The following is a 27781-nucleotide window of genomic DNA, read 5'->3' as shown; positions in this document are numbered from 1 at the left end:
CTAAACACCATGCAAGCTAAACCGCAGCCAATGAAGACAGAGTCGAAGTAAGATTTGACCATTTACTGTTGCTCTTCCTCATTAACATGGCGGTGAAAACTGCAGAAATAATAAAACAATACAATATTCTGTGTCTGTCTTCTTAATTGAAACATTGCAAACATTTCACAATAAAGAAATAATCCAGTTAGGCCTAAGTAGCAAAATGACAGACACTTCAAAGTAATTAGTGTGATGACATACACCTGTGGCTCTGCAGACAGCAGCAAACATTGTTCAGGAATAAACATTCACAAAAACGTCACAAAATGGTCACAGAAAGTTATCACAACTGAAATTAACAACACAACTTACAGCATTGCCTCTAAAATGCTTCCAAGTGGGTTAGAAGGGGTTTTTCAGGCTCACAGCTCTAAACAGGTCTCTCTGTGCACTGCTGCATCAAAATGGTGCTGACAGGAAGTGGCTCTGGCCACATGCAAAATGAGCTTTCAAAATAGAAATGTACTGGAACAGAGCTTCACAATAAAGTACTCAGAAGCCTTTCTCATGTAAATAGAAATACTAACATGTTGCATTGAATTAATTCAAATACAAAATAAACACAAAACTTTAACATTTGCCTAAGGCAACACACCCCTGGACTAGGCCAAGCTGCGGAAGAATAAGCAATGGGAGTGACCCGTCACACCCTCAGTGTCCAGGCGACGGCCCATCTGCCAGGAAGGCTCATAAGACCCTGGTCCTGGGGTCCTCTGTGGGCAGGATTCAGGAACACACACGCGTGCGCACGCACACATCACACGCGCACGCACGCACGCACGCACGCACGCACGCACGCACACACACACACACATCTCTTTTTAGATCACATAGATCCTAAATGTACATCATACAGTATATCATGTCATATGAGCAAACCTTTCTGTCAATATTAGTAGTTAAACGTCTTTCCCTGTATTTTATAGAGCAGTGGTTTCCAAACTTTTTTATAATGACATGCCCAATCATGGTCAGTACCATGTCAGTATGTGAGAATCATGCAGTATTATTATATTAGTGGTATGCTATATAATTTGCCTCTAATTTGAAGTGAGTCCACGGTGCTGTAGAGCAGTAGTTATCAACCTTTTCAGCCTGCGACCCCCAAAATAATCATATTTCAACTGGGGACCTCCTATCTTTTTAAACTATTATTATTTATCTTTTTAAAACAGCCGATCTACAAGCACACAACGCCTCGCAGTGCGCTTGTAGATCTGCTGTTTTCACTACTGTTGTGCGATAGCCTTGTATGATACTTTGCGAAGAAACATGCACATTTGAAACTTGGAGATACAAGGTTTCTTCCCGAAAGTGAAGATATTTACACCCCCGTATTATGTTGGTGTGCCCACGGATTCTTGGGACATGAAAAGTGTGCCCATGCAGGAAAAAAGGTTGAGAAACACTGCTGTAGAGGATATAGAAAATAATGTGAGGTGTTTTACTTACTGAGCGCACACTATGGAGACGCGGCACGGTGGATTTGAAGCATGACGTGATGCCCCTGGCTGGAACCGTCTGTAGATTGTATTGGCATGGAGCTGGGCTCTCCCTCTGAGGTGGAGAGAACGATAGATTGATTGATTGATTGATTGATCGATTGATCGATCCACAATGTCCATTGTGGATTGTGAAGTAAGGAGATTTGATTGTGTGCCAGAGTAAAACATGTTTTAAAGATTCATTGTGGGACCACAGCACCTGGATATCATTTTACTCCTGGACCATAATCCAGTGGTGAGATTAGCACCATTTATAATTGAGGCGTTTGGCAGCCGCTCATGTTTTCTCCTGTGACACTGACAAAGTGCAAGGTTGGAGTAGCACTCATTTCTCAACTCTGTCTCTCTCTGTCTTTTGGCCCGTCTACACTGTTATCTAGCTCACCCTTTAATTATCTCTTTCTTCTGGCTATCTTCTCTGTCCGTCGCTCTTTTTTTCCCCATTTCTCTGTGAGATGTTTTATTGAAGAACAGTCAGTTTTATTGAACAACATCAAAAGTCTCTCTCAGTATCTGTTTCTCTCTCTTTCTTTGTGTCTATTTGAGCCTCTCTCTCTCGCACACGCACACGCACCCGCACGCACGCACGCACGCACGCACGCACGCACGCACACACACACACAGTGGCGGAACAAGTGAACACCGGCCCCGTAAGCGAGCCACAATGACCGGCCCCTGCCGACAAATCCTATTATAAACTAAAGATCTCTATGTGATCTGATCATCTGACGGCCGGGCCCCGTGGTCCGCGGGCCGGTAAGCGGCCGCTTACCCAGCTTACCCGGTAGCTCCGCCCCCTGCACACACACACACACACACACACACATACACACACTCACACACTGTCTGTCTGTCTGTCTGTCTGTCTGTCTGTCTGTCTGTCTCTCTCTCTCTACCACCTTGCCTTTCACTTCTCCTTTATTCCCACCCACTAAAACACACACTGGTCACCAGCACCAGTGAGTTGTGCAGAAATAGCTCACACGCCCTCCCCCTCCCTCTGCTCCACAGACATAAAATCTCTCGTGTCCCCAAACGCAGGCCAACCTCTTATTTTCAGCCGCTCTCTCTGATTCATAAACAAAATGGAGAGCAAAAGGACAGAGAGAGAGAGAGAGAGAGAGAGAGAGAGAGAGAGAGAGAGAGAGAGAGAGAGAGAGAGAGAGAGAGAGAGAGAGAGAGAGAGAGAGAGACAGACAGAGAGACAGACAGACAGAGAGACAGAGAGAGAAACAAGGAGGTCTCCTTTCCTCTCCTCTGGTGGTGGTTGCTGCTACCATTACATGCCATTTGATCCCGGTTTGCAGCCAGGTTCACTTGATCTTCCTCCTGCTGGCCTGCTTGGCCCTGTGTGTGGCGCCCTGGCACTGCCCACGTCCAGGCACTGGCAGCCAGTGGTGCTAATGCAGGTGTATTTCACAGGAACCGTTGGAGAGAAATTCTCCTACTCAATTCTCTCTCAGCGGTGGTACCACACTGGTATGCGTGTGTGTGTGTGTTTGCGCGTGCGTGCCCGTGTTTTTGCATGTGTGTGACTTTGAGCCAAGGCACCTGGCCTAGTTTCTGATTTCAGCGCAGCACGCTAGCACAATTCTCCCTGTGTGGCACGGGATAACTGGCACATGCTTACAGAATGTCTGCTAAACCCTTGACCTTTGCACTTTCATTCATTATGGGCATCAGTGGGTGCCGCGCTGCAGCGATGCACCTCCGTTTATATGGATCAGCACTAGCCCGGGGGCCCAAAAGTACTGCAGCTCCCATCTATTCTAGACACCAGGTGAGAATGCGTTTACCTATATGTGAGAGACCCAGCAGTACTATTTAAAACATCTGCAGCAGCACTTCTGCTGTAGATGCAGTGTGCAGTATGTCATGAAATGATGCCGGCCACACTCAAGTTCTCCATCAGCTTGGAACTGTTCGTTAAAGGACAACTTTAGTTTTTTACAACAAGGGTTCATATTTTAGATTGTAATTAAAGAATATAAAAGATGAGTGTTAAAATGATTTCATTTACTTCTTTCTATTGTTTTAGAGATTCTTATTTCAGTGGTTGGGGGCATGCGTACAAGTGGCTAAATTTGTCATTTTACACAGAATAAGCCCATTCCCAAGATACAACGCAACCTTTCATGGTTGGATGTGAACTTATGGGGTCTAGAAGTGTTACTGTAATTAGCAATAAAGAAACTGCTGGCTTATTGTGTCTAAAAATATATATTTAGCCACTTGTACACATGCCCCGGCCCAAGCGTACGCATGCCCCACATTTAGCACAGTAAACGCGATAAAACAATAGAACGAAGCAAATGAAAACATTTTAACACTCATCTTTTCTTTTCTCTAATTACAATTAGTGAGGGAAATTAAGTCTATTTTTTGTAAGAATTGTTCAGTTTGTGATACAAGCACCAAATGTTGCACAAAGTTTCCTCTGGACCTAGTTTTCCAAAAAAGCACGTTAGCCACTCAATTTCTTTTTGAAAGGGTGGGGGTCCCATTGACTTACCATACAGTAAAATAATACGAAAACATAAATCTGCTTTAAGTAGCATGTGAGGGGTCAAACTAGGGGTTTTTCATGATCCTGAATCCAATGCAAGCATTTGTTTTGCACAAAAAACATTCCTTGGGCTAAAAATGGCCCCCACACTACTGTGAAAAGTGATGACTCATCAATAAACCATAGTTTCGTGGGGCCTTTTTTAGCCCAAGGAATGTTTTTTGTCCAAAACAAATGCTTGCATTGGATTCAGGATCATGAAAAAACCATAGTTTGACCCCTCACATGCTACTTAAAGCAGATTTATGTTTTTGTATTATTTTACTGTATAGAAAGTCAATGGGACCCCAACCCTTTCACAAAGAAATTGAGTGGCTATCGTGCTTTTTGGGAAAAGTAGGTCCAGAGGAATCTTTGTGCAAAATTTGGTGATCACAAAGTGAACGATTGTTTTACTAATTTTCCGGGCTAAATCTAAAATATGAACCCTTGTTGTAAAAAAACAAAGTTAAGCTGAAAGTCCTTATATTCTTGGCATTTCATTGTAAGCGAAAAAATATATATTTTCAGAAATCCTACTGTTGAATGAACAAAACTGTTCTTGTGTCCTCATATTTTTCTACTCAGTGGGTTGACCAATAATTTATCTGAAATTTCACTGGGCATTAACATGCAAAAAGTGGATGGTTTTCACTTTTCACAAATTTAAGCTGTTTAGTAGCATTTACAACACTGGCAGTGAGGTTGCGGTGCCATAGTTCGGAAGGACATTGGGTAGAAATGTGGGTAGGACTATAGTTGTCAAACATTTAAAACATTTTGAAAATAGCACATCTACAAGCTCACTATGTCCCACAATGCAACGTGTTGTGATTTTGGAGATCTTTTTTCGCTCTGTGACACCTTCGGATGACAAAGTATAAAATAGGGCTTAGGCCGTTAACTAAGCCAAACAACCGTGGAGACTCAACTTAAGATGACTGCACAGTTAAATTCAGAAGTTTGAATTGAAGGCATAATGTGTTCCTTCCAAGCACAATGCACAAATCTAGGACATATGGTGGCCTTAGGATAGAAAAATTAAGTCATATCTGAATAAATACATTTGAAAAAAAGATTCTCTTTGTTGCGTTTTCAAATGCCTTCAGTCCTCTCGATAGTTCTCTTTTGAAATGTGAAAATCAATTTCATAATATTATGAGTTCAGAGAGCATATACAACCCATAGACCTTTCCCATCGGCGTGGCTTTATAAGGACAGCCTAACTAGTCCAAGTACAAAACCATTAAAGACTGTCTCCACCTTTGACCTACTTGTGTCTGTCCAACCTGCCCTCTTAACATCAGGTCACGTCAGCTGTCTAAGGGGCTCGTTCGGCAGCCCCTCAGTACGATCACTACAGGGATTTGTTTAGCCACTTAACCTTTGACAATAAACCTGTGTCGGACTCATCGCGACACCAGTAGGAAAGGAGAAAACTGCTCCCAACTCTGCGGTGATAACACCCTTGGGATTTCTTAGCACTTTTCCTTCTCTGTCAACACCCAGCAGCTGCAGGCACGGCTCAAATGTCCGTCAGCTTCCACGGACACACAGAGGGGGGTAAGGCTGCAAACAGGGGCGTCACACCAAATTATGGGCCCTGGGTACAAGGATTCACTGCGGGCCCCCCATGAATGTTAACTATTGAACAATAGCAGATATACAAGCTCACAGCGCGGCACCGAGTGCCGCGCTGCGAGCTTGTATATCTTCTATTTTTGAAAAATCGTGAAAATGTGTGCAAGAAACCTATGTCAAGGACCCCCAAGATGATATGTGTTTGGCCACGGACCCCGATCTCAAAATATTTAGTTCCAGGGACCCGACCAGAAGCTAAATTTGAGTTAGAAATGTTCGCTTAAAAAATACATATATTCAAAGATTTTCACACATTTTCACAACTTTTCAAAAATAGCAGATCTGCAAGCTCGCAGCGCGGCACTCGGTGCCGCGCTGTGAGCTTGTATATCTGCTATTTTTCAATAGAAAAAGTTATTAGGGCCCCTCCACCTTGGGCCCCAGTAACTCAGTCCCACTTTCCTACCCCTTGTGACGCCCCTGGCTGCAAACCACACCGTGCAATGCGACACAAACATGACTTGTCAGTCAGTGCAGTGCCATAATAGGCGCTCGGCCGGGCAGATGATGTAATCCAATAACCTCTGGGGTGCTCTTTTCTTCGACAGTAACAGTTGTCACCAGGGATTGTAGGGCTACTGTCTGCGCCCCATACTTTTCCAGCAGTGTTGATTTTGTCGACTAAAACTATGACGTAAAACTTTTTTCACTGACGAAAACCAAATAATTAAGAACTAAATAAAAACTAAGCTATGATGACTAAAACTAAGAAGACTAAACATATTGGCAATTTTGTCAACAAATAAAAACTAGACTAAAACGTTCCAGAGATCCACAGCAGAACTAAAAGACAAGTCATTTTATGTTTGGTGGCCCTCCGGTGTTGCGCTCTGAAAATAGCAGATCTACAAGCTCTCTACACACTGCGACGAGTTGTGCACTTGTAGATTATTTGGTAGCTATTTTCAGCATGCGACCAAGTGTAAAATCAACCATTATAACGCCCTCAAGGCCTGCCAAAATACATTTTTGTCGACAAAATCAACTGTAGATGTAGTCGACTAAAACTAGACTAAAACTAAAACTTTTCAGGTAACTAAAGTATTACTAAAACGAAATTAAATAGTATTCAAGAGATGACTAAAGATGAGTAAAACTAAATCAAAATTTGCTGTCAAAATCAATGTTGTTTTCGAGTTCACTTGAATGCGTCCCATAATGCAAATAAGCATAGAACCCCCAGGTGACATAATGTATATCCATACTTAGAAAATGGCAGAATAATAATTGGAAGCATCGTAAAGCAGGTTATAACACATCCATGTTAGAGATATTCAATATGGCCCGGACTGCTGGCCTATAGCGATCCGGGCACCCACTGTAGGCTCAATATAGCCTGACAGCAAGTCATGGATTCGAGTCCCGATCCCGAAGGCCTTTGCTGTGTGTCACTCCCCATCTCTCTCCCCATTCCCTGTCAACCTACTTACTGCACTATCAATAAAAATAAACACCCCAAAAAGTAATCTTCAAAATAAAGAGAGATGTTCAACATTATATATTGGAGTTGGCAATTTCCCCCCTCTATTTGAATGAGAGCCAGCTGGGATGTCATTGGCAGTGTTAATGAACAACTAGTTTAACTACCATTTCCAGTAGGGTTAAATCTAGAAGCTTTTTATGCTCAGTTCAGTTTTTTATTTACATCATCAACATCTGGGGAGCTTGGACCAAAGCTTCTGACTACATTTACTAAGCCCACAAGGTCAAGGTGCATCAACGTTAGTCTGGCCCTGGACTGGTAACTATAATCTGCCATGACACAGACGTCTGGGGAAAAACTGCCATCTTATGCATGAATAGCCAACTGAAAACGGGTCGGCTTCCTCTGTCATCAAAGTACAAAGTACAAAGGGGGCATCCGGGTGGCACAGGGGTAATGTTCTGACCCACCATCGAGGAGATAGGGGTTCGATTCCTCCATGCACACGGCACGCCAACCAACACAATTGACTATAGTGATGGAATAAGTAATCGCTTCTTGCTAAAGCAAAAGTAGCAGTACCACAATGTAAACGTATTCATTATGCAGAATGTCCCATTTCAAGTTTTCAAAATGTATAAAAAAAATCTTTTGAAAAAAGCAGATCTTCAAGCTCACAACGTGTCAGATCGCGACGGGTTGTGAGCTTGTAGATCGGCTATTTCCAAATAGAAGAATTATAGGGCTGAAGTGGTTACTTATTTGTAATAATAATTCAAATCTTCATGTTAACTAAAGTTAAATAATTGTAGCGGAGTAAAGGTACAATACCTCCGTGAGATGTAGTGGAGTAGAAGTGAAAGAAGAAAAAAATTGGGAATACTCCAGTAAAGTAGAAGATACCTAAAAATTATACTTAAAGGGGAGAACCACCCATTTTCAACCCCAAAATCAATCCTCCAGTTTTAGGCAACACAGAAGGGGGGGAGGTTATATTTCCACATAACAACTCATAGGTATATTAATGACATAGTTCATTGTTGAAAATGGGTGAAGTACAGTATTTGAGTTAATGTACTTAAAGTTAATTTGCATCCTGATGAAACTCCTCACCTGTCAGGTGAGAAGAAGCATCTGGGGATGTGCATAGGAAGAGTCACATGGTTTTCTATACCAGCGGTTCCCAAACCGGGGGGTCCCCAAATAATTTGGGAGGTGATTAGCTTAAAGGAGTAGTTCACCCCCAAAATGACTTTTTTTCTATTGATTACTCATGCCATAGAGACTTCAATAATATGTTTTTGTATTTGTCGCATTCCTAAGACACAAATGTGATTATAGTAAATTTTGCCCCATTGATTCCGGATGGGAACCCAAATGAATGACCCTGAATGGGGACCCAAATGCATGGCACTGGATGGGGAAAGCATCAGGGTAAATTTACTATAATCAATTTTTTGTCTTAGGAATGCGACAAAAAACAAAAGATATTAGTGAAGTCTCCATGGCGTGAGTAATCAATAGAAAAGAAAAAGAAGTCATTTTGGGGGTGAACTACACCTTTGATGTGCAGCATTGTTTTCTCACTCAACAGTAGACAAACCAACATACAGTAAGTGTACAGGGTAAATGCACATTTCTAAAGTGACAATTTAATTACTTTTTAATACCAAATTGGCCAACTTGTCAAATACTACGTAAGAAAGACACATACATTGTGAAAATAGACGATCCACAAGATAATAAGGAAATCAGTGCATTTTCTCAATATAACAGCTATTCACGTTACATAACTGTTGCACCATGGCATCATTCTCTGTCCAAAGATACTGGAAGGGTAGTCTCTCGTGACAGACTATTGGCTCACCCAATGTGCAAATGCTTCCGCCTAACAGTCTGTACTTCGGAAGTGCAGGAAATGTGCAGAAAATAAACGGTTGCTGTTTTTATAAATGTGTAGGAAATTGTATTGCCTGCCTCCAGACTTAAGTGGCATGCCAGATTGAAATTATAGATACTAAAGTCTGTCTGTTCATGTGCAAGTAGGAAGTTCTGATTTCATACAGCTAACTTTTGTAGTTTAGTAGCTTCAATGTCATTGGCTAAATTTTGAAGTAGTACTTCTCGCTGAGTAGCAACTTTGCTGTTTCATTGTAGAGTACTAGGTTAAGTTATTTTCAGAGGTTATTGGGGGCTTGTAACCAAAACCCTATCTGAACGAACATTGTAATTAACTCTTTTCTTCTGTGGGCAATGGAAAGAATGGTCATAATAACCGCCGGTGACTAGATACTCACCGGCAGAAAGCTGATACGCCGTGGTACGACAGACCGAAACATCACATGCCTGCAAGGAGAGAAAAGAGGGGAAGAGAGAGGGAGGGAGGGATGGTGCCGTCAATAGCATAGAAGAACAGTGAGAGAGAGAGAGAGAGAGAGAGAGAGAGAGAGAGAGAGAGAAAGCGTAATCAGAGATAGAGAAAATGAAAGAACAGTGTTAATTTATTCATTTGTAAAAAATGAATAAATGTATTCATTTGTAAAAAAAAAAAAAAGGAAATGAGACTGTACAAATATAACCTCAGGATTGTGTGTGTGTGTGTGTGTGTGTGTGTGTGTGTGTGTGTGTGTGTGTGTGTGTGTGTGTGTGTATGTGTGTGTGTGTGTGGTATGAAGAGGGACGACTGTGATCAAGGGATGATTCACAGGCCGCCTGCGAGGCTGGGATTCAAGATGGTCTGAGAGTGAGTGTGGGATGGATGGATGGATGTTGAAGGCTTACTTGCAGTGGGTCTTTTCCACTGGTTTTTCTGTCACGTTGTACTCACACGGTGAAATGTTTACATCCTACACGTAGAACATGAACAAAAAAGGGGAGCATTGTCAGGGGATCGTGATCAATTTGTCCACATGTAATGTGTTTCCAACAACTGCAGCATACATTTTGTTTTTAGTTTTGTTTCTTTTTTTTCCTCAGCCAGTGGTTTCCTCAGCCGTTTATAAGCCTGCCTGAAACAGAATTGTGAGCATGTAGAGGTCTCTTGTGGAGGTGCCACAAAACATGTCATTACGGGGTCAAAAGCACAATCAAAACATAACATTTCAATGAACAGTGCCAACACTAATTACACCCTTTATGCTCTGAACAATTTTCTGTTACAAGAGAGGACACAGTAAGCTACAGTATAAGCAATCCTGCTTTAACACTTTTAATCTGGCATATCCCTATGTTGGGCAAGTCATCAGAGGCACACATCTTTCAAAATAGAGGAAATAGCAGAAATAGCAGAACGTGTCACAACTGGGTTAGGTATTTTTGGACTGGTGGAACAGCGCTCCCAATGGATAGGTTTGTGTGTCTCTGTCATGCCCAGTCCCCCTGTTCCCTAGGGGTGGGACGTAGCCGCAAATTGCAACACTAGATTTTTTTATAATCGGATGAATCTACTGTAGGGTTGCAATACCTCCCATAGGCAGCCAATGCATCAAAACGTTATTTTGCTATCTGATTGTATTAAACGACGTCGAACTCACCAATATTGCGGCTCTATGGAAAGCTTGGAATTTACTCTTTCTATCTGCAGTGTTTGTTTCAGAAAAATCCACCGTAAACATGTTATGATTTATCTTCGGTCAAGACATCCGAGCAGACATGGTTTATTTTCTAAGTGTTGAACTTTGGAAGCGCTCGTCTTCTATAACGCAACGTCCCGCTGCCTCCTGCATTATGTGACATGTTGAACCAGGTGGTCACAGGACCGTTGAGCGATTTTCCACAAGCGCTTCCAAACTCCAGGACTTAGAAAAAATAATCACCTAAAGCCAATTTCTTGATAGAAACTGGCTCATAACATGTCTACGGTGGATTTTTCTGAAACAAACACTTTGCAGATAGCAAGAGTAAATTCCAAGCTTTCCAAGCTTTTCCGCAATATTGGTGAGTTTGACGTCGTTTAATACGATCAGATAGCAAAAAAAAAAAAAAAAAAAAAAAAACGTTTTGATGCATTGGCTGCCTATGGGAGGTATTGCAACCCTAGATTCATCCGATTATAAAAATAATCTAGTGTTGCAATTTGCGGCTAGGTGGGACGATATTGCTATCTCACGATACGATATCTATCACAATATTAGGCTCTCGATAACAATAATATCACGATATTCGATATATTGCGATATTCGATATATTGCAAGAAATGTCATCAACGATATATCACGATATTTGTAACTGAAAATGAAAAATAACCATAAAAGGCAAAACTCTGGAATTATACATGTATTCCATTAATCTTACTTTTATTGTTATTATTTTATAAATTGGCTAATAAGTAAATGAATCTTGCCTCCTCAAACAACAAACACTGCAACTTTGTAACCTGCCCACAATGGGTAGGCCTACTAACTAATCAATCCATAACTAAAAAGCATTTAGTGAAAATGTAGCCTAATTGTCAAGAAACACACAGCCTAAAATAAGATTGACACATGTAAAAAATGTGCATGCATGCAAAGTGTCTCCTCTTGTCTTAACACGTAAATACAATAATATTAACGTGGGTGTGTATATCGTGCATTTGTGTATTGTAATGGTGGCTGCATGTGTACAGTACAGTAGCCTATGTGTGTGTGTCCACTGACTAAACACAAACAGAGTTGTGTTGCTCAAATTAACTTCACCTTGTTGTATATTGAAAATAAGATGCAATGTATCCTCCTCTCCGCCCCTCTGATGGTCAGAGAGCGCAGCTGACAGTCTGCGTCTGGACTCTGGTCTGAACAACAACATAACTTTCACACTCTCTTCCTCACATGTGCATAATACTGCCACTCCAGTCTCATTTATCTCACTAGCACCCCCACTACAAACAGTGCAGGCGGCTGGCCACCCTAGTCTCATTTATCTCACTAGCGCCCCCACTACAAACAGTGCAGGCGGCTGGCCACTCTAGTCTCATTTATCTCACTAGCGCCCCCACTACAAACAGTGCAGGCGGCTGGCTGTATTGCACCATAGTACTGCACCATACAGTAGGTTAAATGGGAAATCCCTGGTGTTATGAAAAGTCAATATCGCGGGAGGTAATACCGCGATATATCGCCATATCGATATTTCGTCCCAGGCCTACTGTTCCCCTGTCCTGTTCAGCATAAATAGCTGCATTACCGCTGGGTGACCAGAAGAGGGCACTGTTGCGGGGCCTAGACACACAACTGTACTGCCTAGACACACCCGGTATAGCTGCTCAAATTCACCGCGCCACTTCGAACTGATGGTTTGATTGTTGCTATATTTGCTGGACACCACTTGTACGATGAAGTATTAAGTGTTTGACCTGACTGGTTGGGCTATAAATTGTTGAAGTGAAGTGAAAAACTAAAAAGAAACAAATAACCACCAATTAATGCGGCACCAGTCACCTTGTCCCTGACGCCCAGGGTGAAGAGGTCAGGGCGGGGTTGGGTCTTGAAGGAGTAAGAGGCCCGGCGCCTTAGGACCTCCTGGATGGAGTCGGTGTAGCCGTACGCGCCGGGCAACAGTAGGTCCCCCTTTCGCGTGCCATGAGCCGGGGCTGTCCTGCCCAGGCCCTTAAAGCCATAGGTCTTCTTCACTGGGTTCAGGCTGTCCTCCTCAATAAAGTCTCGGATGTGGTATTGACCTGGGATGGGGGTGTCCTGGAAGAACAGGCGAGAGGAGGACAAATGAGCAGTGAGTAATGTGTTACCACATCACCTTGTACTGGAGTGAGATACTGTATTCTTTTTTTTTAAAAGGTTGCCGTTTTAGTTTTTCTACCGGTATACAATGGCAAGGCATGAGACAGTGTGTGTGTGTGTGTGTGTGAGTGAGAGAGAGAGAGAGAGAGAGAGAGAGAGAGAGAGAGAGAGAGACAGAGACAGAGCCAGAGAGAGAGCTAGAGAGAGGTGATGATGATGATAAAAGGCATGATGCAACTACGTTACTCTGCTTGAAACACTGTTTATCAGGGACCCAGATAGTCTCATCTATAATATAATTTTTAACGGAGGAAGTGGAGGCTCGATGAGGACAACAGCTCCTAATACAATAATTATTTGCAGATGCACACAGGATGTTATTTCCTTATATAAGGGAAGAGTACAGTGCCTCTATCCAATCCTCTGTGTCCAATCCAGTAATACAAAAACCTACTTTTAACGTCGCCAGCCACCATCTTCCTCGGCCACAAAGGTCTGCTTTCTGACTGGCCTCCTGTACAAAAAAATAAAAAAAATACAATCAAGATATTCGATGAGTTCACATTATGTCCAGTGTGTGGTTATAATTCACTTTTCATAGACATTCAGATAGCCTTACTTGTTGTTATGGGACAAAGATGAGACACTACTAGGCTATGTCCTCAAATTTCAGGTTGTTCACAACGTGTGGACACATGCTTATAAAGGTTCTGCTGGTTTATCTTCGTAGATCCCCTTACCTTCTCTGTTCTATCTGCATTCCTGGACATGTCAGTGACTTAGAGGTGTCTTTGTTTTTCCATGTGGCGGCTATCCTCGCACCGCTGCAATCTGCTGTCCACCGTGCTCGACAGGGCAGATCCAGTGACACCTGACCACCACCAATAAACTGTGACTGTTACTATAGTAGCGACTCCACTATCGATCAATTTTTCAACAAGCTGGCCTGGAAAGAGGGCTAAATTTAGACTCACCAACCAGTGTGAGGTTTAGGAAGGTGATTTTGAGGAAGTTACTATTGTGGGTATCAAGGTACACTACAGCAGTGGTTCTCAACTTTTTCAGGCCGTGTCCCCCAAAATAATCATATTTGAACTGGGGACCCTGCACAAGCACTTGGAATTGTTATACTTATACTGTACTGTATGTTGGTCTGTTTACTGTTGAGTGAGAAAACAATGTTAACATTATCTATACATCTGGGGACCCCCCCAAAATAATGTGGGTCCCGAGACTGCCGACCCACAGGTTGAGAACCACTGCACTACAGTAGATAATTAATGCTGTGGATCTCACATAGTTTGTCTCATGGTGCACCACACAATGTATTGGGTTGTAGCACAGGGAATGCATAGCAATGCATTGTAGTCTGTAGCAATGCATTGTGTAAGGTAGACAACTACTGTCACAAATGTAGGTCATATATGGTCTATAATTTATATCACCACACCACCTTCCCTGCCGATATACTGTATGACTGCCATGTCTGGACAGGTTCTTGCCAAGAGAACCCACTCCTCCTACCTCTTGTGGCATACCTACTGTAGTCTCTCAGAAGGCTCTTGAGTGCTGTATGCAGTCATGCACAAAAAGACATACACACATACAGTATAGCATACACATACACACGCATGTGCACACACATGCATGCACGCACATGCGCACGCAAGAACACATTGCACACAGTTTCAGCACAGCAACAGAGGACCATCACCTAAAGAATGATTTACACTTAGTTCTGTGCTGCTGGTGTCTCACACCAAAAATAGTCGATCTATAAGTTCACAATGCATCAGCTTGAGCTACTGTAGTAGATCTGCTGTTTTCTGTGCTCGACACTGCGCACAACCAAGTATAATTCAGGCATATAAACCTGCTAAAATCTCTCTCTGGGAGCCAAATCAACATTCAGCCCTGTTGCTAGGCTACATGGAACATATGATTCGGATGAGCCAAGATTTCATGTTTACATTGCTTGTCAAGGAACCCCCATGTGTGACACTATAGAGTGCATATGAAGACACACAGTGATGTCTCGTTGAGGTTACATATCAATCAAACATTTTTAACAACAGCTTCAATTGGAATTAAATTGGATCAAAGTTAACAATATCATTATCAATTTTGCCAAAGTTTCAAGTTAAGATTGATAATAATTTGATACATTATATTAAATTGTGTGTGTGTGTGTGTGTGTGGTGGGGCATCTGGGTTGCTGCATTATTCACCCAGAGGACCTCCACACTGCAGTGTAGTGATGTGGATGTACCCTATGTGGATCATAGAGTTCAAATATCTAAATTACATATCTTTTCACTGCCATCGGTGCAATCTCTTATTAGTATAACTTGGGCGACCACAGCAATAGTTTCAAGATGCGTGTCATTCACAGATTTTAATAAGTAGGCTATTTTAAGTATGCCACTTTTACTGAGAAAGCATTTTTAAAAAGCTCTTGTTAATTGGTGTTAATTGGTTCTGACAAGATGAATGCCGGTGGTGTCATTGATTCACACCTTGCAGTGCTGGTAACTCCCCCCACTGTTTCTGCACACCTCTTGGGAAGCAAAGATTAATTCTGACAAAATCATATCAAAGGTACTTTCAGTGAACTACTGTATGCCTTTGAATTATGCTTATCCTAGTGACATACATGATATATTGCTTGCCGCCTGTCCAGGGCCTTTTTATGTGGTGCTCAATACGTTTAAACATTCACCCCAAGGGACTATTAAACATGCATGACTAGCCAAGCCTACAACAGCCCCAGCTTTTACTCCTCCATGAACTGAACCAAAACCAACATAATTTAAAACATGAAAGCTACAGTATAGGGTCAGATTGCTTGGATGTTTGTAAACAAACAGGTCTATGGGCGTTTTTACAGTCAAGAAATGATGTCTAGTTTGTCAACCTGGGTATATTTATAACAAAATAATGTTTCTAATAGTCAAAATCAATCTAAGTGTTCTGTTCTTCCAGAAATAAGGTAAAGAATACTGCTCCAAAGCAGTGTTGCAGCTGGCAGTCTACCTGGAAATGTTGGGTTGTGGTCATGATTCAGAGTCTAGTCTCTATTTAGCCTAGTAAATGCTAACCAAGTACTCCACTAACACAGTAAGGACAAGTTGCCTACCAAAATGAGGCAGGAGGGAAAAATCGTACAATCGGTTGAGCCACTAGTATGTCAAAATTATATGCCAAATTGCCAATACTACTTCTCCAAAGTATCCAAGCAAGTGTCCATTTACGATATATGATCAAGCCAACTAGGCAACATCACCTGCTGGTACAAAACACACAGGAGGCAGGGCAGAGGTCCACGATAGAGCTTTATTTCGTCATTCATCAAAATAACAAACTCAGTATCTCTGCAAGCTACTGTAACAAACTCAATATTCAGAAAGTTAAACAAAAAAACAAAACCGGGTACAACTCTATTTACACCATGGTTTCTGATGTACGCTCGCTCAATCACCTGTACCTTGCAATTCGGGGGGCATTTGCCAAGTAAGACATGAGGCCGTCAGCTTCTCTAGGTGGTGCTGTGCCAACAACAGCAGACAACACATGGCCCCCCATCTATAGTCAGTGGGGGGATTGGACAGTACACAGCTAATCTAATGTTGAGTACCATTGTGTGCACACTTCAAAATAGAAGCCTTTGATCCCACTCAGTGCTTTTATTTTAATGACGATACAGATTTGATATGAGCTTAGCTGAACATTAAGAGGCATTGGCTGATGCTCCTCTCAGTGCCTGGGGGAGGGGGGCAGGGATTTAATACAGGGGATGGTTCAAATGGTAAACATTGTTTCATGTGTAGTCTAAGAGCAACAAAAAGAAAATAAAATAATTCTCTATCAAAAAAGGAGCATCCTGTCAATACAAAAATGGGAATTATTACAGCGTATACAAACTCAAGGATCCATTATAACCGAGAAAACAAGACAATTTTCAAATCTGGGTAGATTGTTAATTTTATTGGAAAACAAAAATATACAACTTGGAATGGATTTTGAGGCATGGCCAGAGACCATAAAAAAAAGAAAAAAGAAAGAAAAGTTAAAGTTGTGAGTAAAACATTAAAAAGCAGATTAAAACAAAGTTGTTTTCTGGTAATATAGAACAGCAGATACAAAAAGAGTTTGTACGAGTACCTAGGAGATACACCCGTGTCATTTTTTTTGCAGTAGTGCAATGCTGAGAGATTTTTTTTCCCATATACTTTGTCCGTAGTCCATGCAGAGTTAAACTCCTCTACACTGTTTCCATGCCAACGCTGTTGCCAAGTGACAACCAGCCGACAGGGTTTCCAATGTTGCCATGCGTGGAGGGGGCCTGAGCCCACATGACAGGAAGGTTCCAAGTTCTCCGGCCCCCTACGGGCCTCCACGGGCATCAGGTTGTATGACTGCTCCGTCACTCCAAAACACCATGACAGCAAAAGAAAAAAATAAAGAGGGACATGGGGACAAGAGCCTATGCAGTTTACATGCAGTTCCTTTGGACAGCAGGGAAGTAGGGCAGGGACGAAGGAAGGGGCTATTAAGATTTTACAGATAAATTACACAAAGAAAAAAAAGGCAAATTATTTATATAAGAAAATCTGTACAAGGCCTTCACTTCGCTGTCATCATTTGTACGAACTCTGTGAAGAGAGGGAGGGGCGTGGTTATAGTTAATGCATATTTCCCCCCATCATGTCAAACAAGTGTCCCAAAACCTACAAGCCCAAATTCTGTACCCACCTTCATAGTTGACCTGTCCGTCGCCGTCAATGTCTGCTTCTCTGATCATCTCGTCGACCTCCTCATCAGTCAGCTTCTCTCCCAGGTTTGTCATCACGTGGCGCAACTCAGCAGCACTGATGTATCCATTACCATCCTGCAGAACACCATTGGTTACATACAACAGCTGGAAAAAGATGGAGGGCACTGGACCGCCTTCACAAAATCAGTCACTTTCGACAGGCCACAGTCGCGGAATATTAAGTTGAGCTTTACCTTGTCAAAGACACGGAATGCTTCTCTGATCTCCTCCTCGCTGTCTGTGTCCTTCATCTTCCTGGCCATCATGGTCAGGAACTCTGGGAAGTCTATCGTTCCATTGCCTGGCAGAGAGAAAAGCGAAAGGAGGGGTCAGCGGGTTTCAATTCCATGTGGCTTTATGAATATTCAAGTGAGTGGTGTTGTTCCCTCACCATCTGCATCCACTTCGTTGATCATGTCCTGCAGCTCTGCCTCTGTGGGGTTCTGACCCAGAGAGCGCATTACAGTGCCAAGCTCTTTGGTGGTGATGGTGCCATCGCCGTCCTTGTCAAAGAGTGAAAAGGCCTCCTTGAACTCTGTCGACAGAAAAGAAAAGCTGTGAGCTTAAGTCACAGCTTGGAATGCAAACCCCAAGAAACACTTGCCATATTAGCAATACAATGCCATCAGTCAATGCATTAATAAAATTGTATTACTAAGCCAATGGCTTCTTCAAAGCCATCTCATTAAATAAGCCTTGAACCAACTCATGGCTCAAGGACATTAGATCAATCCATCTCAGCAAGAGAGCAGCCATATCATTTTGATGAGACTAATTTATAACTTTGAGGATCTAATTTCAACTACACAGGTGGCTCAAACTGTGAGGCTGAGCAACAAGCAGGGTTAAGTCAGGCTAAATGAGGATGTAATGACCTAGCTCAGAGTTGGGGGGGGGGGGGGGCTGTAGGGGCATGACAAGGCCAATGTGCAGTGGCAACTTGCAGCCAGTCATTATGAGGTAAGCGACACATACGCTGCAGTTTCTAGGGTCACTGAACGTGGAAGGGAAAACGCCATTGTTACGAGAAACTGGCCTGTGACAGGCTGCAGGCTGCACCCTCAACAGGAAGTCAGCTAAATCCAACCCATCCGTCATGCACCATAAACAGAAAACAACCACAGGCACTCCCGCCTCAGTTATGACGATTAATGCCAAACAAGGCTGTGTATGGGAATACCGTGTTGTATATACAAACTGACACCACTCGTGAAAAGACGCCCTGTTGAGGTCAGCGAACCACTGACTGAGCAAGGGTTTACCAAATGAAAGCTGATGCCATGAAACACACAGTCTGGACAGTGGTCAGCATATTGTGAAACCTGAGGACTTTAAGTGAATTATGTTAACTAAAGCAGCAGGCAAGCAGAAGATCTGGTAAGACAAGCATCCACTCAGAGGTAGTGCTTAGGGGGATTGCCCTGACCATTGTAGACATAAGTGAATTCTTATTAGACTAAGGCGTGCGCGCAATACAGTCATCGAGCCGTGCACAGCTGCATGCCTCATACTACGACAATTGCATTCCATCGCAACATTTGGCTATACAGACTCATGTTTCAACTGCCTTTTCCTTCCTTGAACTTGCCAAGATTCCATTCAGCAGAAAACACACCCAGGCCAAAGGCCACATCAGACGCAGGATGTAAAACACTGGCCACAATGCCTCACTAGAACACAGCCCTTGGAGATTACATAATTTATTACATGGCAACCATGAAAATGCAAAAGCGGTTTCCATCGGGAGTCCTTGAAGGCTACAGAGTCGACTGACAGCCTGTTCATTCATTCCTCTTTTATGACCAGTAGGCTGTCCCATGGAAAGCCTTAAAAGGCAAAAGTATAAATCCAATGCAAGGGATGTCAGGATCCACGGCATGGCCACGTGCCAGGGCAGGGAGAACAGAAGTAGCTCAATGCATCGATGTCTTACCGGCAATCTGTTCCTCTGTCAGCTGATCAGCCTAGAGGGAGAAGGAGGAGATGAGGCAATTAACAATCAAAACTCATATGCCACACAAGCTTTTAAAATAGAGCACAGATATTCCACCATATGAAACTTCCCCTCAATATATCCAGCCACATTAAAATGACTGGAAATGTACTATACGGAATCATTTCAGCGATATCTAAGAATAATGCAGGAGCATAACGGGTATGACACATGGTTATTACATTATAGAACCATACAACCCAATAATCAAGGCAACTATGGGTTTGGGAAAATACTAGACATCAGTTGTTGAGGCAAAGGCCTCAAATCAATACACAATGAGTGCCAACAGGAATGTCCAGACGGACAACATGGCTCAGGCTCAGACACAGTCAGACATGTTGCCAGGCGTTACTTCACTGCATACAATTTGGCGGTAAATAACTGGCCATTGGGCGCCGACATTAGCTAGCCGTCAGCCTGTCAGGCTACTAGTCACCATAATGACGGGACTGTATTCTGTATTCTCAAAAGCTCAATTAATAAAACGTGTGGCGTCGATTCAAGTCGGAAAACAGCCAATTACTAACCAACACAGCGTCAGTTTGATTAATACCCAAGCAAGTACGATATGGGAAGTGGCTTTCAAATGGGGGAAATCTCGCCATTTCAACAATGAGCTTCACAAAAGCACAAATACTTTAAACCAACCGAAATTAAAATTGTTACGCATTACTTCTGGGGGTGGGGGGAGCAATGTACCATTACAAATCAAACTACTGCAGTTGCTGCGACGAGGCATCGATTTAGAAGGAAGCTGGGCTAGGCTAACATTAGCCTGGTGTAATCAGATAGCATTAAGTAGAACACGTCAACTAGGAGTTCTCCTTAACGCTATGTCACCAATGAGCCCTTGTGCTCACAGCCTCTGGTCTGTAGTAAAAATTAAAAAAAATAATCTTTCGCTACTAACCAAAACAAAGACCCCCCACCTCACGTCTAAAATACACTTTTTGCCCAGAAAAGGAAATATTTCACAGAGGTTTTAGCTACTCCACAGCGCCCTCTAGACTAGATCTTGTCAATAGGAAATGCCATTGACCAGATTTTGCCTTCCGGTTAAATAATTCTCTTTTCTGGTCAAAAAGTGCATTTTAGACGTTAAGTGGGGGACTCAAGTGTTCCCACTAAAGAAAGTAGGCTTCCACTCTATCCCCACAGCAGTCTTGGTTTTTGGCGAGTAGCGAACCCATATTTTATTACTACAGAGACGAGAGGGTGCGCAGCCTTTCCTGCTGGCGCAAGGGCTCGTCTGTGACATAGCGTTATAAGGAAAACTCATTCTAAACACTGTGGTTCTCAAAGTGGATTCCAGGGACTCTGTGGGTTCCTTTAGGAGGGGTCTAAATTGACCCATTACAAGTCTGTAACTCTGACTAGTGTACACATTTGTACCAGAGTCAGAGTTAAGGGGAAGACCTTGAAATCTTGAAAGTTGAGAAACACTGTTCTAACACGCTATGGTCCAGCGCTAGTCCACTAGATAGCAGTCGGTCTGCACTGCAGCAGCAGCTCAACCGTAGCTCCAGCCTCGGCAAGAGGAGACGTTGCTGCGCTGCTCTGCTGGGGTTATGAACACAACGTGAGAAGAAGAAGAACCGACGACACGGCGCTTGTCGTGGTGGGTCTCCGAATCATCGACTAAAACAGAGGGGAAGTAAAGTAAAACGAGGTATTTCTTTCTTACCATTTTCGTGTAGATGTAGCAGCCGGTTCAACGACGAAAAAGTCCGAAAGGAAAACCAAAGCTGACGCACACAGACTCACTCTCAACCGTATGAATGCACTGAGAGGAAGGCAACTGGACGCGCCTTTAACGGCTACCATTAAACCCCTCCTCCTTCACCAGATCCATCCGCCGACTTCCCATTTCTCTATTTACCGAACGAGCGAAAGGGGGATTTCTGAAAGAGTTGCGATGCTCGATAAAAGAAAGTGCGAAATCGATTGCGTGGACATATTTTTATCGTGGGCATTTGCATTTTAATTGGAAAGTAACTCGGCCGTCGCCGGCGGCCTAGACGACGGCGTATGAATACTTTCTGCTAGTCCGTGATGGGGCGCAAGACGTAGCCGGATGAAATAGCGCTCTCTGATTGGTGTGTTTGTACCTGCAATGCGTCACTCCCTTGGTCTGCGCTCTGCCGCTGCATCTAGTTCTAGTCCATAGACATCCCAGTCAGTGCAGCCACAGGCACAGCAGACAGGCTTGTTGCATCGTGTATACATATGGGCATCATCTTTAAGGGACACCCAAGGAGATAGTTTTGATAAGCATGTGGTTACAAGGGGTTATGTTGCATCACTTATAGGACCCCAATACTACTGACCCAGTTTGGGTCGACATGGATTCATCTATTCTCTGACTGCTGCAGCATTCTCATGAATAATATTTTTTTCCCCCTACATTTTTTAACATGAAAGCTGAATAGCTGAATCATTCATTTTCGAATGTTGTCATCCACTATGCTAGCATATATGACCCCATAGGCTAACATAATGTACAGCTGACTGTGGCTCTCTGAATGAAAAGTTCTGGTGACCTGTAGGTTGCGCGTCTGCTCTGCAGCGTATTATGTTTTGTGTACAATGACATGCATTGTCTGGACTGACAAGGAAGGAGGGAACAGAATAGTGTGTGTGTGTGTGTGTGTGTGTGTGTGTGTGTGTGTGTGTGTGTGTGTGTGCGTGCGTGCGTGCGTGCATGTGTGCGTGCGTGTGTGTGTCAGAGCATGGTGAGTGCATGTGCTGATGTGTGATATGTGACTGGGCCTGTAGCAGGCGTGCTGTCAGATGACTGTAGATTCTCAGGTCTAATTGCGCTGGTGGTGTGGAAGGCAGTATCTGATAGCCTGATTTCTTATGCTCCACCGCTCCCCTAGTCTCCCCCTGGCCACCTGTCTCTGGCCATGTCCCGCGGGAGATGCGGAGGAGGGTATGGTGGTGAGACATGTGTGTGCGGACGATTTTGAAGAGCCACTGAGAGAATGTACCAGAATCTCTCTCTCATGAACCCAAATCCCCCCGCACGCCACACACACGCACGCACACACACACACACACACACACACACACACACACACACACATGCACGCACGCACACACACTCACACACACACACACACACACACACACACACACACACACACACACACACACACACCTCCATCTAGTCCACTGCCTTCTCTTATCCGCTGAGAGAACGGCACAGCAGCATCCTGGAAAGCTGGAAATAGGGCAATAGTACATTTGCAATGTTCTTCAGTTCATGCATTACAGTGATAACTTTTCCGGTTACTGTGTGTACTGTACTCTCTTCCTTAGACATGGCTGTGTTCTGCCACTGCTCGCTAGCCTCAAAACTCAGAGCTCTCTCCCAGTTTCCTTTCCCCCCCACAAAACCATAATCTGGAACACACTGGAGCCTATTCACTTAAATCTGTTTTTCTGCTCCAGGATTTCTCTCACTCTACAGATTACGTAACGCCAAAGGAGACGGCACAAAGGCCTAAATCTGTCACAAGAACAAGATAAGCTGCTTGAAAGAGAGCATGTTGGTGCATGTATGTTTGGAGTGTCCCTTCTCTGCCTGCAAGATTGGCATATACATGTTATTTTGCCAAATGCTGTTATTATTGCTATGTACTGTATGTCTTCTGGCATGTGCATGCGCACACGCACACCCACACTCTCTCTCACACGCACGCAAACACACACACACACGCACGCACGCACGCACGCACACACACACACACACACACACACACACACACACACACACACACACACACACACACACACACACACACACACACACACACACACACACACACACACACACCCCTTCGATTTTATGATTAAATGTGTCTACTATGCTATGTTGCACTATAAACTTCAATACAGGGACAGAGTTTTTAGTGATAGGTCATAAACGGAACACAAAAGGAACACAGCCGGTGGGTTTGTTCCCCTGCTCCATTACCAGGGCCATTCATCTATTATGCAGAATCAGCTGTTTGGGGCTGGCTGATGACATGCCCTCAAACGCTCCCTGGGTCTCTCGGGGGACCTACTCCCAGAGGTCAAAGGTTACTGTGGGTTAGAGGTTAAATATGGATGGGGACAGATTGGACCCCAGGAGAAATTACTTCATGGTCTATAAAACCTAAAAACCAATCTGCAGGATGTGAGCCGCAGAGTGGGATTCGCTAACGAGAAGGAGCCAGAGCATTTGTACTGTACAGAGACGTGTACAGTCCAGCATCCCTATTGTGGACATGTCATAAGACATTTGTTGGAGAGGGATAAAGGGAAGGTATACAGTGTAGACCCCTGGGTGACCCGGTCAACAAAGTATATAGGGTCTAAGTGGTTAAGTATTCTTGCATGTGTGTGTGTGTGTGTGTGTGTGTGTGTGTGTGTGTGTGTGTGTGTGTGTGTGTGTGTGTGTTTTGCTGCTATGCATAAGCATACAGTATAAGTAAGTATAAGTATATCATGTATAAGTATACATCTGCTGCTATGCTCACCCACCCTTATTTTATATTTTATCTCAGGTACCATGTGTAAATATGTGGATGCGTGCTACCTGTGTTTATAAAGCATTATACCTATGCTACCGTTCTCACCTACTAAGTCGCCCCATCTCTTATCTGCATTAGTGTATGTGTAAGTGTAACTCGCCCATGGAATGGGTCCTTATCGCATGCGGCCCAGCCCAGAACCGTGTCATATAGAATAGAGCTGCTTTCAGCTGCATACTGTGGGGTCAGAGTTCACGCCAGTTTAGCGGAGGCTAGGATGCAGTCATGGAGCTCACCTCTCCATCTTCATTAACGTCAGCGCTCTATAGCCTCCAACATCACTTCCACTGATAACAGGCGGTATTGTTCACCAGGCAGAAAGGGCGTCATGCGGATCAATAGGATTGTGTGTGAGTTGGGGGTAGGGTGTTTGTGTGTGGTGTGTGTGTGAGAGTGAGGTGAGGGGGACCACTAAGAGTGTGACATTTGGTTATTCCAATTCCAATTATTTATGTACAATTTAGGCATGTATCAGATGCTCTTATCCAGGTGTGGTTAACAAAGTGTGAGATCGAAATAATTGCGCAGTAAAATCTTCGGCGTTAACTCCGAGAGTGAGACGAAACCAAATAGGCCTGTAAGGGCCCATTAAGGGTCCGGTTGGTTTCATTTTACACAATTGGGAGTTAAATTAAGACCGATGGCTTTTGTAGCATGACACATAGTCAGTGCAAATAAAACAATGAAGTGCTTCAAACTAAAGTCATCAGGATACCAGGTAAACATCAAACCTTACACCTGTCTGAACACCATGCTAAACTATCCAAATAACATTCTTAGAATTTCCGTACAAGCAAGTCATATATAAACATAATCAGGGGTGTCGCACCAAATTCTGGGCCCCGGGTACAAGGATTCACTGTGGGGCCCCTGTGCTTTAACTATTGAAAAATAGCAGATATACAAGCTCACAGCGCGGCACCGAGTGCCGCGCTGCGAGCTTGTAGATCTGCTATTTTTGAATAGATAAAGTTATTAGGGCCCCTCCACCTTGGGCCCCAGTAACTCAGTCCCACTTTCCTACCCCTTGTGACGCCCCTGAACATAATACGTGAACAAGTAACCAACATGCCTCTGCCTAGTATAGCACCCATTAAAAAATAGGCAGCAGGAAAGTGATGTAAGGAATGCAATTGCCCAAGCCTGATCTAAAATAAAGCGGCTTTAAGACGTACCGGCTTTACAGAGGGGCCAATTTATGCGCATAACCGGCATGTGAGGCCTTCCAGAGGCAAAGGCAGGTGACAAATATGAGAGGGTGTTCTGTAACTGGAAGACGTGGCCATCATTAATGAATGAGCCTTTGTAATGCACCTGCTGGCCGAGAGGCTCACCTTTCATGGGACACAACGGCTGTTGTTTGTTTGTTTGCTGGTCAAGGGAAGTTACTCCCAACGAAAAGGCCATTACATTGTGCAGCTGTGTGGGTGGGTGTGTATGCGTTTATTTAATGTATAGTTTATTTTATTTTGTGTGTGTGTGTGTGTGTGTGTGTGTGTGTGTGTGTGTGTGTGTGTGTGTGTGTGTGTGTGTGTGTGTGTGTGTGTGTGTGTGTGTGTGTGTCTCACAAACGCTTGCATACTGATGATAAATGCAAGTAGAAAGGGGTGTGTTAGCGCATGTATTTTCTTTTTTATCACCCACAAGCAATTTTGGTCAGATCTAACCAATCTCCTCTGAGGATTCTGGATTGCCATTAGCCATTTCCCATCATAGGCTGTTCAAAGGTCTGCCTCGGTCAATGCACAAAGGTGACGCACAAACAGCCAATCCCACCGCCAATGAATATGAATGGTGGCACTATAACTCTTTATGGTTTTACAGGCGTGCGATAAAAGCATTATCTGCGGAACGTCCAACATCAACCAGGCCAGCTGTGTGTGTGAGCCAATCCCGCCATGCAGCTCAATGGCCTACTACAGTATCTACTGTACCTAGCTGCTGCTGACAAATAACTAGTTTCCCCAAAAACTACATCATAATGGTCTCAAATCTTATAAGAGGATTTGGCGAGTCTGGCTATTCCCTGTCTCTTTCAATTAAAGTTGCAGTGAAATGGATATAGTGTTTAAGCATGCACTTAGGTTTCTAACCCCACTACGGCTTTCCTGTTTGTTTTGTCTGGCCTCAGGTCTTCCACTGTCGGTGACTGACACTCATCAGTCCGTTTATTTGATGCGATGTGAAGGACGAAACCCAGCTGTCAAATAGAATCCTTGCTTGTTGTTCTTCGCTTGCTCACTTGTTTTTACCCCCCCCCCCACACACACACACACACACGTCACTATAGGGGGGGGGGGGGATGGGGGGGGACCTAGTTACTAGGGCCCAGCCTGAGTGCTGCGAGCTTGTAGATCTGCTATTTTTTAAAAGTCGTGAAAATGTGTGCAAATCTTTGAATATATGTATTTTTAAAGCGAACATTTGTAACTCAAAGTTTGCTTCTGGGGGGTCCCTGGAACTAAATATTTTGAGATGGGGGTCCGTGGCCAAATACATATCATTTTGGGGGTCCTTCACATGAAAAAGTTTGAGCACAAACACTCGGTGCCGCGCTGTGAGCTTGTATATCTGCTATTTTTCAATAGTTAAAGCACAAAATGTGAGTGAATCCTTGTACCCAGAATTTGGTGTGACAACCACACACACGCACGCACGCACACACGCACGCAAGTACACCCTCCCCCTCTTCCCTCTTTGCCTTCCTCTCTCCTCCCCTCTCTGGCTCTCCTCCAGGTGTCTGCTGCAGTCACTGTGGAACTCCGGTTCAAACACTGCTGCAGCTTTCAGCGGCATATGAAACAGCACTCCTTTGGAACCTTCCAGAAGCACCATAAAGCTACCGTGTCTTGTGCCTTTTTATCCTCAGTAAGCTGCCTTTTTGCTCCTCTTCGCCCTCTCTCTCTCTGTCTCTCTCGCTCTCAGTCAGATGTGCCTTTTGTCTTTCACAGGTGTCAGGGGCAGGTTTCTTTGGCTGTGTAGTGTGTACATTCGATTGCTTGTGTGAGCGCAGAAGTTTTTGCTCGCAACAGTCTGGGCATTATTATCCGTTTGTGCCATCAATCAAGTGTCTAGCGAGGGGAAACCAACCAGAGGAATGGAGCGGCACTGCAGAGGTTATGCAGGGGTACAGTGTGTGTGTGTGTGTGTGTGTGTGTGTGTGTGTGTGTGTGTGTGTGTCTGTCTGTCTGTGTGTGCGTGCGTGTGTGCACAATCAGGAAGTGGGCAGGCCGGGGAGAATGTGTTGCAGAGCCCTGCCCTTGACCCGCGCCGTGGTGTGGGCCAGGTCTGTCTCTGCAGTGGCAGGGACCTGCAGGGCTTTGCTTTGCTCGCCTCGGCTCCCCTTCTCAGATGATCTCATCTTGCAGGGGGCACCAGGCTTCACCGCATGCTGCGGCCACTTCCAGATGAAGGCTGCAGAGCAGGTGTCTGTCTGTGAGTGAGTTTGAGCGGGTGGGGGTTGGCATACTGCACCGTGCCTTAAAACCTACTTGCAAACAAACATGACTGATCAGGGGCTGT

At 43.9% G+C, this 27781-nt stretch overlaps 2 protein-coding genes across 2 annotated transcripts; both read right to left on the bottom strand.

Moving 5' to 3' along the window:
- Positions 1 to 644: 644 nt before the first annotated feature.
- stpg4 (sperm-tail PG-rich repeat containing 4) lies at positions 645 to 13640 on the bottom strand (the record flags this gene model as incomplete). The annotated part of the gene is made up of 7 exons (XM_080740597.1): positions 645 to 755; positions 1495 to 1599; positions 9454 to 9502; positions 9938 to 10002; positions 12574 to 12828; positions 13325 to 13384; positions 13611 to 13640. The coding sequence occupies 7 exons, from the start codon at positions 13638 to 13640 to the stop codon at positions 645 to 647; spliced, it is 675 nt and encodes a 224-aa protein (XP_080596723.1).
- A 2544-nt stretch (positions 13641 to 16184) lies between these two features.
- Positions 16185 to 21484, bottom strand: calm2a (calmodulin 2a (phosphorylase kinase, delta)). The gene is made up of 6 exons (XM_080741126.1): positions 21364 to 21484; positions 19617 to 19647; positions 18075 to 18218; positions 17878 to 17984; positions 17623 to 17758; positions 16185 to 17522 (listed from the first exon to the last, which is right to left on the bottom strand). The coding sequence occupies exons 1-6, from the start codon at positions 21364 to 21366 to the stop codon at positions 17494 to 17496; spliced, it is 450 nt and encodes a 149-aa protein (XP_080597252.1). The 5' UTR covers positions 21367 to 21484; the 3' UTR covers positions 16185 to 17493.
- Between the last annotated feature and the right edge of the window lie 6297 nt (positions 21485 to 27781).

The sequence above is a fragment of the Nannobrachium achirus genome, assembly GCF_963921795.1.
Source record: "Nannobrachium achirus genome assembly, chromosome: 13".
NCBI classification, from domain to species: Eukaryota; Metazoa; Chordata; class Actinopteri; order Myctophiformes; family Myctophidae; genus Nannobrachium; species Nannobrachium achirus.
Note: the sequence above shows the minus strand (reverse complement) of the source record. Positions and strands in the feature narration are given on the sequence as shown.